Source organism: Carlito syrichta, unplaced genomic scaffold, assembly GCF_000164805.1.
Source record: "Carlito syrichta isolate Samal-C Ts95f unplaced genomic scaffold, Tarsius_syrichta-2.0.1 Scaffold301942, whole genome shotgun sequence".
NCBI classification, from domain to species: domain Eukaryota; kingdom Metazoa; phylum Chordata; class Mammalia; order Primates; family Tarsiidae; genus Carlito; species Carlito syrichta.
In genome coordinates this window covers 54,396-73,863 of record NW_007246038.1, presented here as the reverse complement: position 1 = coordinate 73,863, position 19,468 = coordinate 54,396, and the positions used below count along the sequence as shown (strand labels likewise).

The following is a 19,468-nucleotide window of genomic DNA, read 5'->3' as shown; positions in this document are numbered from 1 at the left end:
GGCCACTGCACTCCAGTCTGGGTGACAGAGTGAGACTCCAACTCAAAAAAAATAAAATAATATAAAATGCAGCGTCCAGTAAAAGATAAAAACTACATTTGTAGTCCCAATTCCAGAGACAAGGTTTACCTTTGAAATGCCTCCCACACTGGTATGTCAATTCTAATTTCTCCAAAGAGGCATGCTTCCCAGTTTATTTTTAAATTTGGCTATAAGGAAAAAGAAAATTAGGCTTAAGACTTAGAGCTATTCATATCATGTTTATTTCTCTGGTTGTCTTGAAAAATTAGAGAGAATTCAAATGATTTTTTTTTTTTGAGTCGGAGTCTCACTCTGTTGCCCAAACTGGAGTGCAGTGGCCGCTCCCGGCCATCGTAGCCTTGACCTGCTGGGCTCCGGCGATCCTTCCGCCTCAGCCTTCCGAGTAGCCAGAATTACAGACATGCGCTACCACGCCCGGCTGATTTTTTTTTTTTTTTTTTTTATTGTAGAGATGAGGTCTCGCTGCCCAGGCGGGTCTCGAATCCACGGGCTCAGGCAATCCACTCACCTCGGCCTCCCAAAGGCGCGGGATTACAGGCTGAGCCACCGAGCCTGGCTTCAAATGATATTAAACCTCCTTGTCCAATCACAGTTAGAGACTTCATCAGACTTCTAGCTGCTTTAGAAGTTGTCAAGGATGACACACTTAGCAGTTTAACTACCTTTCTTGCCCTTTCTCTTCAGAAATAGTGCCCTGCTTGAGTGCAGGACCTAGATGTTCATTGTTCTCTTGTCTCACAAAGTGAGAGGTACTTAAGTGTTTGCTGAGTGGAGCAGGGAGTATCGGGATAACATCTGCCACCCTTCGCCCTACCATCAGCACCCAGCCACGACAGGTACAAAGAGGGAACAAGTCCTCTCCGTGACAAACCAGAGGGCCTCTATGCCTCTTAGAGTCCCACCGTTTCTCAATCACTGTCATGATCAGCTCTTTCTCACCTGTTTACTGGTGATAGCACATTGTCCAGGATGTCTTCCTGGGCCTCTGTTGCCCTTTCCTTACCTCCTCTTGCCCCCACTCCTGCCACACACATACTTCCTGCCTCCTATTAATTAATTATAGGTTGCCATAAAGAAGAAGTCAAACTCAGTTACGTTTCTGGTAGATATTTTTCTGCCTGACTTTCAAATACTTATACTAGCCTGTTCTCCCATATTCTCTCAAGTACCATGTCTATTATGATCAAAAGACTCTTACTTCGATGGTTTGTTATCTCTCAGGTATGCATACACCACACACACACACACACACACACACACACACACACACACACCATTTTCTTGTCCTGAAATCATTTTCCAAAGTATGTTCCCCCTGACACACACACACGGTGCTCTACCAACCAACCAACCAATCACCAAAACATCTATAACCATAATCTGGGAAATCTAAGAAACACTGAATACTCAGTCTAACTCATTCATCATAGCACACTAAAAGCTCTGAGAAGTCCTGTAGTTACTCTTTAACTTTATCCTTAACTTTATTTCAGTATATTTCAAACTTATCTGACCACAGATAAGTTTGAAATGTGACATTTGGGCAACCTCCTCGGGTCCCCTCTCACTATGGGAGCTTTTCTGTCCTCTTAATAAATCCTGCTTTCTAAAAAAAAGAAAAAAGAAAAAAGAAATGTGACACACACTAGCACATTACAAGAATGAATAGTCTGTGGAATAGTTGAATGAACATCATTACCATCCCTTCACTAAATTATCTCACCCATCCTCTGTCTCCTGGAATCACAACTTGAAACTCACCCTTGATTACCCTCTTATCATGCCTTTCCATATCCAACACAACATCAAGACCATGCTATCAGATTCATCCCCTTCCCATTTGATCCCAGCCTACAGCCTTGTTACCATCACAGGAACTATTTCAATAGTCTTCTAGACAAGTATCTTATCTCTCAGATTCAAATTGCTTCATTTGATCTCCCATAAGACTCAACTTTTAATCATCTTCTACCTCACCTCTTACTATACCCACATGAAAGCATTCTTCTTAATGGCTGTTAATGTTAATGTAAATTCCCAAAGTCCAGAAGAAATTCCAGGGTTTACTTCTAATTGCTGCAACTTGCTATGTCTCCCAACAACTCTTATCTTACTCTTGAACTCTCAAGACTAATAGGAAACTTCCTGTGAATATAAAACACCCAAGTCCTAGCTTAAATTCTTCTATCAGGTCTTCCAGGGTTTATTCTTTTAATCTGTCCAATTAAAACTTTGGTATCTATCATTCTACTGAATACATATACATGAAGTCTGTTTTATATTTGTATATTACATACAGAGGGACATGCATGTATTTGTGTATAACAGTAGAATTTGAGCCAAATTCTATCATTTATTATATAGTTTACCTTTTGCTAAAATCTGACTAATTAGTCCATTTGTTCACTTTTTGAACACCTCTAGAAATCACATCCTAAAACACTGGAAAGAACCTTATGACAAGGTCACAGGAGGGATAGGATTGTATCTTTGACAAAGCAAAATAACTTTCTGAAGGTTTAGTAGGGGCTTCTACTTGTGCTGGGGAAATGCCGTGTCAAAGATGGAATCAAAACCTACTTAAGTGCTCAGTGAAGTGCAGAATATACAGTTAGACAATATTAAAATCAGAGAAGGCAGCTCTCTAAATGTTTGACAGTATAAGAAAACACTGTTTATGTTTTACCCTCACTGTTCCCAAGAGAAGAGCCTGCATGATATTTTGTTGTAGGATCATCTTATTCACAGAGGATGAATAAGCCAAAGTAAATTTCCATTTCATACACCACTTTGGCAAAACACAATTCGCCATTATGCTTTAAAAGACTATTTTCCGCTGTTAGGACAGATAAAAGGAAATCGTAAACATTTCTTCCACTAGAGGATTTTTTTTTCATCTTTTGATTAACAATGTCTTCCTTTTAGATGTATTTTGAGAATTTAAAAGGGTGGGTAAGGGGGATATAAAGAGAAAAAGGATATGACAGGAATGCGTTTCACAAGGCCAGTTGGTGTTTTATTCATCCGGTACTTTATCATGAAACATGCGTGTACACATGTGGACCAAGTCCTCATTTTCCTATCAAGCAGCCATATAAATTCAATTCACATACAAAGATTCTTTCCAGATTAAAAATATTTTTATTGATTCAATCATGTCATAGTGCAGGCTGTTCCTTTTACCTGGGGATGGCACCTCCTCCCCAACTATATTTGAATCCCATCTCACCTTTAAAATGTAATTAAGGTCCAGCCAGCTAAAAGTAGAAGCTTTCAGCAATGTTTTCACTGACCTGCATCCCACACTTGTTTGTGATATTTTTACATGTAAGGGATACTTGAGGGCAAAGCCACATTTTCTTCAGTTTTCCTTTATACCTCTAAAATGAAGGTTTGATTCAACCACTCTTTCCTGTATTCACTTAGCATTCTTTTTTATAATGACCTGTGAGCCTCAATCTATGCTGAATGCTGCATCAACAAAGATGAGATGAGCAGAGTCCTACCCCTTTAATGGGTTCAAAATTTAGCAGTAGAGACAGACTCATTCAAAGGGCATCACACTGCATAGGGTTAAAAACCATAATAAAGGTGTGTGTAGAAGAGAAAAAAAAGGAGCCATTAACAAACCAACATGGGGAAATAAGTCTCATGGCAATGATGTGGTTTGTGTTAAATTCTAAAGGATGAGTAATAATTTGCCAAGCAGAATGTGGTGGAAAGGATATTCTAGCTGAAGAAATACAGGAAGCAGGGTAGGAATGTGTACAGGGAATGGGGGCTTCCAAGCATAGGATTAGAGTATCAGGGGGTTTGCAGTGGGGGGAGTGCAGGGAGAGCTGCTGTGGCCTGGAGGCTAGCTAGCAAGGTAACTTATGGTTAATGTTACAGTTTGTGCTTTATCTTAAAGGCAACCAGTAGTCATGAAAATTAAGCAGAGGTGTGACAAAATCAAATTTGTGACTTTAAGATGGAGGAACTGGCGGTATTGGGAGGAATGAAGAAGGGAAAGGACAATTGGGAGGCTGACACAATAATCCAAGGAAGGCAGTGAAATTAAGGATATAGAAGAGGTTTAAGAAATATTTAAAGAATGGCCATCATTAATAAAACAAACAACAGAAGATGCTGGCAAGGATGTGGAGAAAAAGGAATGCCTCTGCACTACTGGTGGGAATGCAAACTAGTGCAACCTCTTTGGAAGACAGTGTGGTGATTTCTGAAAGAACTAGAAATTGACCTTCCATATGACCCAGCAATTCCCCTATTGGGAATATACGGAGGAACTCAAATTATTCTACGAAAAAGATACCTACACACGTATGTTTGCTACAGCTCTATTCACAATAGCAAAAACATGGAACCAACCATGTTGCCCATCGAAGCTGGACTGGATAAAAAAAATGTGGTACATACACACAACGGAACATTATGCAGCCATAAAAAAGGACAAATATATGGACTTTGCAGCAAATTTGGAGTCTATCATACTCAGTGATTTATCACAAAAACAAAGAACTGAATTCCATATATTCTCACTCATAAGGTGACCTTGAACAATTATAATGCTATGAAAGAAAGCAACTGGCAGTAGTGGAAAACTGTCAGGGGAGGGGGGTGGGACTGGCAGTTGAGGGAAACTGCTAGGGGAAGGAGGGGCATACCTCATCAACAAGGGTACCTGCATGATAAATGTTTGTATACATAACCCTGAATTGTACCCCACATCTCTATAATACACAAATAATTTTTTTTAAAGAAATATTTAAACTGGACCAGGCGTGGTGGCTCAAGTCTGCAATCCCAGCACTTTGGGAGGCCAAGGTGAGGGGATTTTCTGAACCCTCAGGTTCCAGTACAGCCTGGGCACCTTGGCGAGACCTCATCTCTACAATAAATCAAAAAATTAGCAGGGCATGATAGCGTGCACCTGTAGTTCTGGCTACTTGGAAGGCCGAGGTGGAAGGATTACTGGAGCCCAGAAGGTCGACGCTGGGTTAGCCGTGAGTGTGCACTCCAGCCTGGGCAATGAAATGAAACTCCATTTCAAAAAAAAAAAAAGAAAAGAAAAAGAAATATTTAAACTGTCTACCTATCCAAAGTTCATAGTCACCACAGGGATAAATTGGTGATGGTGAATTGGTTTTAATTATGGCAGGAAAACTCCCAATTCTGTTATGCTCCCAAGACTACACATATACATGTCACATAGTTACTGAGTGCCAATTATGTGCAAAGAACAACATTAAGTTCAGGTTCTGATCACAGGGTCAAAGAGATAGATACAGTGGCTCAGGAAAGCATCATGGAGAATCTATCTTAATGGGAAGCATCACAGTGAATGTTGGTCTGATGCTGGTGTTGAAGTGTTTTAGTGTGAGCATTTGAACAGTTAAAACACCAATCAATCTACCATTTGAAAAGTCAGACATTTTTTAAACATAGACACATGAGAAGCTCTTGACACACATAAAAAAAGCATCTTTCTAATCTGACAAATTTAAAGTAAACAGTTGATTCAAATATGTCTCTAAAAATGTCTTGAGTTGAAGGCAAAAATGAGAATTTCTTTCCCCAGAAGCAATTTCCAGAGAAGATTTTCAGTCTTTCAGAGCAGGGAAGGGAAACAAAATAGCTTCAATCAGGAAAGAAGTAAATATTTGCAATGGTGTTTTGTTGTTTTGTTTTCAAATAAAACTGCTACTTAAAAGACTCGGGCCATACAATGGAATATTATTCAGCCTTAAAAAGGAAGGAAATTCTGGCACATGCTATACCATGAATGAACCCAGAAGATATTATAGGAAAATAATCCAGTCACAAAAAGATAGGTACTGTATGATTTCACTTGCCTGAGGTACCAGGAATAGTTGAATTTACAGAGACAGAAAGTAGAATGGTAGTCGCCAGGGGCTGGGGGGTAGGAAGGAATAGGGCCTTAATGCTTCATGAGTAGAGAGTTTCAATTTACCAAGATAAAAAATGTTCTGGAGATGAATGGTGGTGAAGGTTGCAAAACAATATAAATGTACTTAAAGACACAGGGCTGCACAAAATAGTTAAGATGGTAGATTTTATGTTATGTATATTTTGCCACATACTCCTCTTTCCCTGAAAGTTTCTCTCTGGCTAGGAATGCTGACTAGAATGGAAAAACAAAGCTTATGAGGCTCTGATATTCTGATATTTAATTTTCAACCACAAAATAAGCAGGGGTATAGTCAGTATCTAATAAGGCAAGTTAGAAAACAAATCATCTTTTCCCAGAAGCTTTCCATCTCAGAGATGAGTGTTGTATTAATCCATCTCAGTCTTATCTGAAATGAAACATTCCTTCCACTGCTACAAAAGATAACCTACTGCTTCCATAAAGACAATCTCGAAATCTGGCTAACATTAAATAGTTTGGGCTTTAATATTGCAGGACTCATTATTTATTTTCATCATCTGCTCTACAGGTTTCCAAAGAATAACACTTATTCTTTCATCATCTGGGCTCCTGTATTTTACAGAAGAAAGGCAGAGAAAATTATACCCAAAGTTACTTAAGAAGGCTCAGTGATAATTACTTTTTATAATTTGTTTTTATAAAAAAGAGTGAGTTCAAGTCACATATTTATACAAAATGGACCTCCTTAAATATAGCCAGAGGTCAAGTACACACTTGCTACATCTTCTAGATGTATAGTGGAATACTTAGAAGGATGGCTTGGGGCACTCCAATTACTACTTAGTCTACTTATTCAACAATAAGGGGTAAATCAATATTGTATGCCTTCCATAAAAATATCCTAGATGCCAACTGTTGGAATTCTCTCTCACCTCCACCATGTTCCTACTGAACTTGTTTTGAATCTAGAACAGCACTCATCACCCCCCACCTTGTATTTATAGCTACTTTTCTTCCTTCCTTCCTTCCTTCCTTCCTTCCTTCCTTCCTTCCTTCCTTCCTTCCTTCCTTCCTTCCTTCCTTCTTTCTTTTTGAGTTGGAGTCTCACTCCATTGTCCAGGCTGGAGTGCAGTGGCACGCTCATGGCCACCCCACCGTCGACCTACTGGACTCTGGTGATTCTTCCACCTCAGACTTCCACGTAGCTGGAATTACAGGCACGTGCTACCACGCCTGGCTAATATTTTGATTTATTATAGTGACAAGGTCTCACCAAGTTGCCCAGGCTGGTCTCGAACCTGCAGGGTCAGGCAATCCTCTCTCCTCGGCCTCCCAATGTTCTGGGATTACAGGCTTGAGCCACCCTGCCCAGCCTATGGCTACTTTTCTATGTGTCTCTTGAATTGACTGGACTATAAGCACTGGAGTGGAGTTTGTGCCTTGCACATTGGAGGTGCTAAATACTCCTAATTTACTTCAGTCAACAAGAAACTCAACATCCATCACAAAATACTCAGATTTATGGAGAAGGGACTATGTACAATGAATTATCTGTGTGCTAGGAATATAGATAATAGAATTAATAAACTTGAGCCCCACCCCCTTCAGCGTCTAATGGTAAGAGTGAATTAGTTGGCTGGGGCGGTAATCAAGTCTGTAATCCCAGCACTTTGGGAGGCCAAGGTGAGGGGATTGCCTGAGCCCATGGGTTTGAGAACAGCCTGGGCAACTTGGTGAGAGCTCATCTCTACAATAAATCAAAAAATTAGCCAGGCATGGTAGCACATGCCTATAGTTCCAGCTACTTGGAAGGCTGAGGTGGAAGGATTGCCTGAGCCCAGCAGATTAAGGCTGCGGTGGCCATGAGTACACCACTGCACTCCAGCCTGGGTGATGGAGTGAGACTCTAACTCAAAAAAAAAAAAGTGAATTAGTTTGAAGCAGGAATCATCTCAAAGAGCACAAACTTAACAGCTATGTGATCTTGGACCAGCTACTTAACCTCTCTGTACCTCAGTTTTCTCTTCTAAAATGGTCACAATAATATGTACCTCATAGACTTTCTAGGAGGATTAAATGGAAAAATGTATGTAAAGTGCTCAGCTATTATTGCTGGTATTGAATTTTACTACATAAAAAAAAATCAATCATCTTAATGCCTCTTTATGAATTCTAGTTACAGAAAATGACTTTTGATTACAGCAGCTTTTTAAAATAGCAAGTTAACTGCCCCACTCCTTTGCTTGGGAACTAGAGTGCACAAAACAACTTTTACAAGAGAGTCACACAGCAGAGACATGATCAGAGGAAAGCAATGACTCTGAAAAACGAGAAGGGAAGAAAAGCAACAGCTATCACCATATAGTCATTGCCCAGGAGGAAAAAGCAGACAGAACAACCAAGAGCTCTGGGGACAAGAAAACTCCAGTTAAGGTAGCACCTAGAATGAATAGCCAGAAGACAACCCCAGGAGCCCCTCAAGTATGGGCCCATGCCAACTGCTTCTGGCTGCATCCAAACTGCTATCTACTGTTAACGATGGAAAAACAACAAGGCGTGTGTCTGGGAAAAACGGCCTGTTGTCAGAGAACAGAAAGCCTTTTATTGAGACTTTTGATACTCAGGAGCAAACACACCACCACAGAAAATTACCCTACGCCATCTTTTCTAAAGTTTGGCACCCATTCAATAATGGAGGAAGAAATCCTAAATCGCTAGGCCAAACAGATAGTCCTCCCCAGGCAGTTAAGAAACAGAGGCCAAAGGAGACCATCAACTCATGTGGTACAGATTTCTAAAGCCACTAAAAAAATTACTGACAGATACTCAGACGTGAAAAGCTGAATTCATAGTCTTCTACCTGGAAGTGGCTAGGCCTCCTGCCAAAGGCTTCTCTTAAAGACGTCTTTCAAGATTAGTGAGAAAGGGAGAACTGGAATCCTGTCCAGATCCTATACAGAATACATAAAATTCAACAAGCCTTTGTGGAATGCCTACCACCATACAGTCCACAAGCCCAAACTGCTTTCCTATGTTATTTTTATGTTGTAAAGAAAGTGTTGTGTTCTCAGTTATACTGTGGAAGATTTAAACATAATATTGATGGGAACCAATGCAAGCACCAAATTCCAGTTTTTCCAGATCCAAGCCCCTATGTATTCAAAGCTTTAAAATTGAGCGGTAAACACAGCCTTTTAAAGAGATGTTTGCAAAACGTTTGTAATGACATGGGGAATTTTATATAGTGGAAAAGATACAAAATTATGTTTGTGGAAAAAAATTACGTGTGTGGCATGATCTCAACCAGTTAAAAATCTATGGCAAAAGGACTGAAAGTAAATATTTTAAAAATGTTAACTGGTTGACCCGGGTGATTCAATTATCAGTGCTTTTTTCTTTCTTTATTTTTATTTTTTACTTTCAGTGTTTCTATGAACCAGTTTATTACTTTTATAAACAGAAAAAAAGTACACTAATGTAGCTAAAAATGATGTTGTACCCCTCCATATTATTGATGTCTTTCCACAAGTTCTGATTTGATATACAACACCTCCTAACTAGAAATCACAGGCAGCTTTCATTCATGTGTCATTATGTTTCCTTTTCCAAGTCATTAGTAAGGATGTTAAGAACATCAGATGTAAAATGAGTCATGATGGTAGTTCGCAAGACACCACCCATATAGAACATTCTCTGCCATTTATCGTCACCCTTTACTTATAGTTTTTCACAGTTCATATCTTCAATGACTAAGTAGATAATGTAATTTCCAATTAAAGCTGTTGCAAATAAATTATTGAGACATTTGATCAAATGTTTTCAAAGTCAAAAACATGTTTTCTCCTCTTTTAATTGAACCTGCGAATTCCTTATTCATACATCTGAAAAGAACTAAAAAAGAGTTAATAACTTCACTTTGTAAGTATTTTTCATGTGTGATCAAAGGTTCCTCATTTCTCAGTACTTGAAAAAGTATTGATTTAAGGAGTGTGAGCTATTTGTATAGGGTCCATGGCTTAATTGTTCTCAGTTTTCTAGCAGTTCTTCACAAGTAAAAATCTTTTAAAACATAAATAGAAGTAATTATCAATATCTTAAATGGGAGAAAAAAACAAAGCGTGATGGAAATGACTCCCCAAATTTTGAGGTTTCATTTTTTTCTCTGCCACTCTTAGAACGATTTACTTAAATATATCATAATTTTTAAATTACACAGATTTTACAGATATTTCCATTTCCCAGCTACCTGATAAACATCTCCACTTAACATGAACATACTTTGATTTTGCCAACTTTTAAAAAATCAAAACTGGTTTTTTAAATGGTACTCAAGTTTGGGGTGGGGATAGATTGAATAAGTGTACTTTTAAGAGGAACCTTTTTGTAGAATAATTTCTGGTCTGGTGAAGCAAAAGTTCAATATAGTCAGTACTTGGCTGTCATTCATATTCATTCATTCTGTCATTCATTCCAACTTCAGTTTAATAACAAGCCTTGGGAGGAAGAAAAGGGTTCTCTTAATGCTGTAGATTCTCTTTAAGATGCCTGTGTGTTAGGCAAATTAGATCCTCACCATCTAAACAAATGGCAAGTCTTTCATTACTCATTTTGCGTGTACTCACTTTCCTGCACTAAAATGTCTCCCCATTCTTTTCTCCTTTCTCTGTAACATACACAAAGGCACCAAAGCACACACAATATAGAGGAAGAAAACTCTCATTTAAGAAACAAAACAAAACATGTTATCACCTATTTTAATTATGTGCTTTCTTAAATGGCACTTCTTGTGGTTATCTTTTTTTTTTTTTAAGGAATATTTTTGGTTTTTTAGGGAGAGTAGGAAAAGATAATATACGCAGGAAAAAATTCCAACTGATATATTTTCTGGTCTTGAGAAATTCCTTGTCCTTTTCTCTTACAGAGGGGCACATTCATTTGAATGTTCTCCACTTGTAAGTCCCTGAGAGAAGCAATTTCTCTTTGTGCCTTCCACAAAGACCTGCTATAGGCTCTGCACAGGGAAAATAAAATACAGATTCAAGGAAAATTGTGACAAAGAAATACAGAGACCAGGAATGGTACTTCTGGAGTTGATAACCCATTCTCTACTCCTGAGATATTAGATTTTATCTATTTCAGACAGATGGGTTACAGATAGTTATCTACTCAAATTTACAGGGACTCTCAGCAAAAGATTTCCATATCCTTGCCCCCATAGAACAATGAGTTTCTCAACCCTCAGTATTGAATATATCTCCCTTATTCCTGACCCGATCACCATGCCTCAAGTTAAACTGGGCTCCCTTTTTTAGTCACCAGTGGGACCAAAGAACAGTTCACAGTCAAACCCTACATAATTCTGTCTAGTTGTCTCTCTTTGCTGCAATGACCACTGTTTCTCCTGACTTCTAGTTTCTTGACCATCTTCACTGCCTTGTGTCATCATCTCTTAGGATAGATACCTCTACCTCTTTCTAGTCATTTAAATTCATGACAAGATGATCAACCCACATTAGAATTTTCATTTGATATAGAGTTGAGCTACACATAAACATACTGTTCTATGGTCCCATCGAACCATTTTTATTACTTGGAAACTTAGTAATCCCTCCCTGACCCAGCTGTATCTTTTTTGGCCTCTCATTAATTTTCTCAAGATCACTTTTCATCTCTTACCTAGACTGCTTTTCTCCTTCCTGTCTAGTGACCTAAAACAAAGATCAGAAAAACCTGGAGTTGTTTGAACTCTTGAGCACTGAATACAAAAACTGGGCCAAAATGTCATAGATCCTATAACCACTCACTGGAAAGCACAGTAAAATTGCCTATTAATGACATTCTGCTCACCTCTATATTGCAAGTCAATAATAAGATACGCATTGGTTAGGTATGTTATATCCATGTGTGGGCATAATTATCAGCTTTATAACCTTTCAGCCTCTTCTGAATTGAAAAACAACAGCACTATAAGCCTACTTTCTCTGCTTCTAACAAAGCCTGACATAGAGGGGGCAGTGGGATTTGAAGCAAAATAAATTAAATATTAAATGAAGCATAAGATATTCAAGGCATCTAGCCTTCCCAACATGGTGACTAGACAGTGCTAAGCACTATTCCAGGAGGACAAATTTGAGGTACTCTAGGCCCTAAAATCTTGACACTTTTTACATCATTATTTCACCTGTTATAAACTTTGTTAATCTAGAAAAGGTACCCAAGAAGTTTCAAAAAGCTGCTTCTAGAGGAGAGAGAAAATAAGAACCCCAACTAAGAAGTCAAAATGAAAAGAACAGACTGAGCAGATGCTACCAAAACAAATGGAGCAAAACATATTAAAGTCACTGGTGAGTGAAAATGCTTAACAAGTGAAAGAAGGAAAAGAAAATGAAGTAGTAAATCCATCTTTACCACTTCTAACTTCCTCATTCTAATTGAGCAATCCAGAAATACATCTTCGAAGTGATATAGGCCTCAACTTTCTGACTTCACTTTTCCAAGCCTTGCTTATTTGATTCCTAAAAGTTCAAGGATAAGTTTAATTGAGGTGACACTTCTGAATCACAGGCCATTTGTGACATGGCTTGAGGATGGCCTTTTGATAAAGAAGTGCCTTTTAAAGGCAATTCCAGCACAGTTTTATTTTGTGAAGCGTTCATTTTATAGCCCCAGGTGAGAGAAAAAGAGAAATATCTATTAGAGGTGTAAGTAGAGCTTATGGTGCTTGTGTTTCTAGAGCATTTATGGGTATATATACATTTATGTGGGATCTGGTCTCCAACATTAAGAGTCTGAGTTGAGAATAAGGCTGTCATTCTTTTAAATGACCTCCAATGCCCCAGAAAAGTACAAAACAAGTGGCTGACTGATCTCTGTGATCTAAATTATTTAAATGTAAGGAAAGACATACTACCATGTAGTCAAAGTAAGCTAGATAGCCTATTTTAAAGTTGCCAGTTTTTATATAGCATTAAATGCATTCCATCCCACTGAAATTCAGTTGGCTAGAATATCATTTTACAACTAGTGAGAGTATCAGAGAGAAAAGACAAACTAAGCACAAAGACACGATCATTTTAATGGCTACTCAGACATTTTTAAAGCCTTCCATTTCAGTTAACAAAAGTATCTGCAAACTCCAGGATATAAATATTATTAATAATATAAGTAAAGAACAAAAAAGGGCCTCAAATTCTTACAGAGACTTCAATTCACCACATTAAAGAATAACAATTAAATTAAATAAACAATTCAGCAAATAATTTGTATAAGGAAGGACTTTCATTTCCTACTCCCAAGGAATTTCAGAGTAGAAGGAGAAAAAAACAATCATAAAATTGGCTTTCCTCACTACGTAAGATGAATCATCACTTAGAAGTAACAATAGCACAAAGGAGAAGTTCATTTTTTTTCAAAAGAACTGTTCTTGAATTCACTCTCCAAAAAACCTTTGACTATATATACTTTGATTCAAGTAACTGGGTAGGCTAGGCTATGTGGAAAGCAGCAGTTCTGGTCACTATTAGACCTCTGAAACCAAACAACTTCCTGGGCACTCTTTTTTTTTTTTTTTTGTCCTTCAGGGCTGTGGGTACAAGGGGACCTAATTTTTCCTTTAAGCAATTTGTAGTCTCTTGGGATTGTGTGATGACTGGTCAGCTAGCCAATGGCAATTCTCAGAAGACTTTTCCCCCATTCATCATTTCAAGATGAGAAGAACAATATCCTCTTCCCCGCCTCCAGTGACAGGCAATGAAAACACACATTAAACACCAACTCTAACTGCGATGGGATACTACTTCACACCCAATGGGACACCTACTATTAAAAAAAAAAAACAGAAAATAAAAAATGCTGGTAAGGATGTAGAGAAACCAGAACCCTTGTGCATTGCTGATGGGAATGTAAAACAATGCAGCCACTGTGAAAAACGATATGGCAGTTCCTCAAAACCATACCATCATTCACAATATCCAAAAGGTGGAAACAACCCAAATGACCATCAATAGATGAGTGGATAAACAAATTGTGTTATAGTCATACAGTGAAATGTTATTCAGCCTTGAAAAGGAGGAAACTTGACACACGCTACAACATGGAGGAACTTTGAAGACATTATGCTAAGTGAAATAAACCAGTTACCAAAGGACAAATGTATGATTCCACATATATGAAATACCTAATCAAATTAATAGAGACAGAAAGTAGAATGGTGGCTGTCAGGGGGTGAAGGGTTATTGTTTAGTGGGTATGGAGTTTCACTTTTGCAAGAAAAAGTTCTGGAGACAGGGACGATGGTCGTACAACCATGTGAATGTAATATTAATGTCACTGAACTGGACACTTAAAAATGTCCAGTAGATTTCATGTTATGCATATTTTACCACAATAAAGAGCAAGTTTACATTTCTACAAGGGACACAGAAAGCTTTTATGGGGATTTCCACCAGGAAGTAAAGCTGAGTGTGTAGGCCTGAGAAAGTTTTAACTTTTGTTCTGTTGGAAATTTTTTTCCATATACTTGGGTTATTTTCATTAAAACAAAACTAACCAGAATTAAGTCAGACTTTAACCTGGAAATTCCTCTTTTAAAAGTTCAGCCTAAGGAAATAATCAGGAAAGAAACAATGATGCATATACAAGAATGCTGTTTTTAATATTAAAAACATGAAAACAACTATGCTTGCTTCAGTAGCACATATACTAAAATCGGAACGATACAGAGAAGATTAGCATGGCCCCTGCGCAAGAATGACATGCAAATTCGTGAAGTGCTCCATTAAAAAAACAAAAACAACAACAAAAAAAACATAGAAACAACCTAAACAGTTATCCAGTGAGGAATGGTCCAATAAATAGTGCCGCATCTCTATGATGGATGGAGACCCTAAAGATACCATGAGGCTCTGTGACAGGAAAAGGGTCTCATAATATGTTAAAGTATTTTAAAACAGGCAATATATGATATGATTTCATTATCGTATGAAGAGTAACGTGTGTACTGCATGCATATTCAGGCTCAGGAAAAAAAGTTAACATATAAAATGTTAACTATGTTCCTGGATAATAGGATTAAGGGTGATTTCTATTTATTTCTTCATATTCTTCAACTTTGAGTTTTTATTATTATAATAATTATTGCAAAGAGTTCTTGTAATGAGAAAAGTAACAGAGCTATTTCCATTTTGAGAAACAAGCAAGCAAAGGGTTCAAGGAGTACTTACCAGTACAAGTAGCTTAGAGGTCACAGAACCAAGCAGAACCTATCAGGGCCCCAGAAGCTACCTTTCCTTTCCCATCTCCAGGCTCTAGCCCAAGGGGGTCAGAGAAGCTCCCGAGAGAGCTGCTGCTGCTGAGACTTTTCCATATTTCATGCCTTACAATCACTCATGTGTTTACTCATTTCCTCAATGAAGAGTCACCATCTTAATCTTGCATATAAATACCTAATTCTGATTTCTACTTATCAGGACTCAGAATGAAGACATCCAGCAATAAGATCAGCAAATAAAAGATATCTTTCCCTAGGAAAATCCTCTCAAGCCATTACAGATGAATATATTTTTATTCTAGACAAACCCTCCCGGTATTCCCCTCATATATCTGCTTCCATCCTCCTTATAGACAAGCGACACCACTAAAAAAAATCTTCCAAGAAGTTCTTCTACTCTTAAAATGATGTGTTAAAACAATGTGTTTCCTTTCATCATGCTATTTTCCTTTTTTTGTAATTTTGAAAATGATACAAGTTAAAGCCAACAGAAAAAGACACAAAGCGACATACTTTACAGACCCCATCAAATCTCCCCTTAAAATTTGTTTTCAGTGAGAGACAGGGATCTGGGAGACATATGACACAGTGTAAGCCTTACTTATCCTGCGGTTTATTTAGGGAATTTTGTGTTTGGAAAATGACAGACTTCTGCTTTTAGGTAGACAAATATGAATATGAACAACTCACAGAGAAAAACACGACCACCTATTAATAGCAAACTTTTAAAAAATCAAATAATTTAGTAACTTTATTTTACTCTATACATGAGCGCATAGATATTAATGATCAGCACTACAAAATTAGCCAAATATCTTTACCTGTAATAATAATAAAAAAAACAATTCAAACAGCACCCAGAAGTCACTACTCACAGCTTTTCCACTCACAAGGAAAACTCCAAATGTCCGTGCCTCCCAAGAGTGAAATGTCCCATAGCTGGCTCACTTTGCATGGACATGTTTTTCTTTCCTAAACTAACCTGAAAAGCAAGCTGGATTTGTTTACTGCACAAACATCTGTAATTGCTAAACATCTCTGTGACATGGTGTAACAGTTACTGCTTGAGCAAACTGCCCATCTAAATTTCTCTCTACAGTATGAGCATATGAAAACCCAAGACACAGAGCAATTGGAAACATCTGTAAAAATTAATGGCCAAATTGACCAAAGAGGGGGAGATTAAAACAGCTAAGCAGCTCCAGTATAACATTTGACTTTAGAAAAGAATCCTTCTACTTCATAGGTTCCTCCTTAGCACGGCCACAGCTCCCCTCTGTGGGATCCTAGTTGGCACATACACCATTTTAACCCACCAAGGTAAACCCACTACAAGTCTTGTTACAAAGTGTTAGAGATAAGATACAAGTTAAGGGGATGTTACATCTCTAAAAGCAAAAAAAAGAAATACCTCTTCTCCCATCTTGCAGTCAGCCTCCTCTCTTCAGTTTGAAAAGGTCCCAGAACTACCCTGTAATCCTCCCACTTCCTTCCAACAGCCAAAGGCACGGAGCCTGAGGACCCAGCCTAACCCTGAGTCATACTTGGGACCAAATGAGGAATGGGGAGAACAAAGCTTGCATTTGTTTATGGTTCAGGAAGCCCAGGCCGATTCATGGCTTGGGTGGCTTCGCGAGAAGTCTTCCTCCCTCGCCTACGTCGCTGCCAGAATCTAGGCTGCCTCCTGGGACCCACAGGTGTGACCATTCCGACAAGGAACACACTGAGGGAGTGTTTATTTGGCAGGATCCAGTGACCACTTTGGTTTAAAAATGCCAGAGGGGAAATAAAAAGCCCACTATCTTTCAACAGTTTATATAGCTAGAGAGTGAGGAATATGCCAAATATGGTCTGTATATGATATACCAATCATAAAAATGCCTGTATTTTAAAGAAATATGACAAGCTGTACTCCACAAAGATTACTTATTAACACACACACACACACACACACACACACACACAAGAAGGAAAAACAGCTGCGGCTTTATAGAGACACTTCCCTTAGGAAAATTACAGCAAGAGTGCTGCCATGTCATCTGGAGTATCCTAATATCCTAACAGGTTGGGATGGAGTGTTTAAATAGCAATCTTGTTTTTGTCCCCAAATGGGATATCATTTTAATCACCACTTCAATGAATTTAGAGCTTAGTAGTAAAGAGTTTAAAACTCTAGAGCCAGGAGGGTATTTGAGATCAAAATCCCACTTGGGCCACTTCCTAGCTGTGTGATCTTAAACAACTTATTTTACCCTTGTCTGTCTCCGTTTTTTAATCTATAAAATGGGGATAATAGCACCAACCTATAGGGTTGTGTGGGAGATTAAATAATATATGTAAAGTGCTTACAAAAATATCTGGCACATAGCAAGCATCATATTAGCCAGGATTACAAGTTCCAGAAAACTTCTCAAACCAGGATGCCAAGTCAACAATGCCTTCATCTTACCACATTTCTCATATACTTAGACTTTGATGACCTGTTTCAGCTGACTATGGTTAATATTTATTTTTTTAAATTAAACTAATTTTAAAATGATTTGCTTAATATTTATTAACTTCCTGCACTGTGTCCTGTGCAGAAGATTTCCAAATAATTTACTTGGATACTTCTCCCTCAAAGAGGTGGAGCATTACTCTCCATTCCTTAAGTGTGCAGTATGCAGAGTAACCTTTTTTCCAAAGAGTTACGTATGGAATGGGGAGCGGGGAAGAATAACTTTACAGTGGAGAAATCTGACTAACACTATCTCATCCAAGGTAACCACGGTTAACACCTATGGTGATAGGTCATCTTGACAGTTTATATCTGATATGATGGGATGAGAATGGCACTACACCTCTGTGGTCTTCCTCCCCAAAACTCGTCATCTAATCATGAGAAAAACTTCAGACAAATGCCTATTTAAGGACATTTCACAAAATTCAAAATTGCCAAGGTTGTTAAAAACAAGGAAAGTCTGGGAAACTGTCACAGCCAAGAAGCGCTTAAGAAGATGGGGCAACTAAATGTAACGTGGTATACTGAATGGGATCCTGGAACAGAAAAAGGACATTGGATAAAAGTGAAGAAAATGTGGATAAAATATAGATGTTAGTTAATAATAATGTTATGTTGATATTGGCTCATTAATTATGACAAATTTATCATATTAATGTAAGACATTAACAAGAGAGACAACTGGGTGTGGGGACCCTATATTGTCATGCTTTTCTGCAAATATAAAGCTATTCTAAAATTAAAAGTTGATTTATAAACTAATTAGAAAGATAAGCCTGCTGAACATATATGTATAAATAAATATGTGTGATTTATAGTTATACACGAATGTGTCCATGTGTACATGCATGTACATCTAATTAACAGTGCCCTCCCAACTTAATTTTTAAAAATTGTCTCTATCTTCCTAGCCTATCTATTAACATAGATAGTAGAATGCTGACTCCTGGCTTTTTCATTCCCAAAATACACAAAAGAATTTTCTTTGAAAGGAAACTTGGCTTTTCTGTCAGTTCTGCTGCCAACCCAGGCAACGGCAGCCCAGCTTAAAGAGTGTGCATGAGGTGGGCCCATCTGCCCCTTTCCAAGAGCTACTAGAAGTTCCTGGTGCCTGGCCAATTAGTCATCAACCACGGAGCCCTAGGGCTGGCAAGTCTCCCAGCTACTTACTCTCCCATCTCCAGTCCACATTCCTCAGCATTTTCCCAGTTATCTCTCTAAAGTACAAATCTGATCTTGCTGCTGCCCAACTTAACTCCCTAACCAACTTGCCAGCCCACCCAGAAGGGCAGCTTGTGAGTGGGCTAGCAGAGCCCTGTGGGAAGAGACACCACCTCCCCTCCAGCTGCCCACCTCCTCCACCACCACGGCCTCTGCACTCCAGCCCAACCTACGTCTTCAGCCCTTCAACAAAACAAGGCTCTCTCCTTGTCCATGCATACACTGCCAGTACCATCAATTCTCATCACCTTGCTCCAATACCACTTTTCTGGAAAAGAGATCTGGGACACTGTTCTTCCAGACCTTGAGAAAAGTTGTAGCTCCTTCCTCTCCATTGTCACTGATGTTTTGGACATGCCTCTGCTAGTCCGTGTCCCCTCACTATATATACCTACTTCTCTTCAGTGTAGGGACAATCCAAAGCATTAATTGAGAGGTCTGTATAGGACAGCTGATCCAAGGTGTAACTTGGAGCAGGAAGTGTTAACTCCATTGCAGTGAACTATACCAAACCCACTCCAGCCCATGTAAAAAACCTGCCAGGTAA

General features: G+C 38.5%; 1 protein-coding gene across 2 annotated transcripts in view; it reads right to left on the bottom strand.

Annotated features, from left to right (window-relative positions):
* Positions 1 to 19,468, bottom strand: part of SH3KBP1 (SH3 domain containing kinase binding protein 1) — a 188,282-nt gene that overhangs the window by 133,751 nt on the left and 35,063 nt on the right. The window contains exon 1 of one of the 2 annotated variants that reach the window (XM_021711224.1): positions 16,612 to 16,866. The exons of the other annotated variant lie outside the window; for it this stretch is intronic. Coding sequence (XP_021566899.1) covers positions 16,612 to 16,623 — 12 coding nt within the window. The 5' untranslated portion in view covers positions 16,624 to 16,866. Of the gene's footprint in view, positions 1 to 16,611; positions 16,867 to 19,468 lie in introns of those variants that run through there. 2 annotated transcript variants of the gene reach the window in all.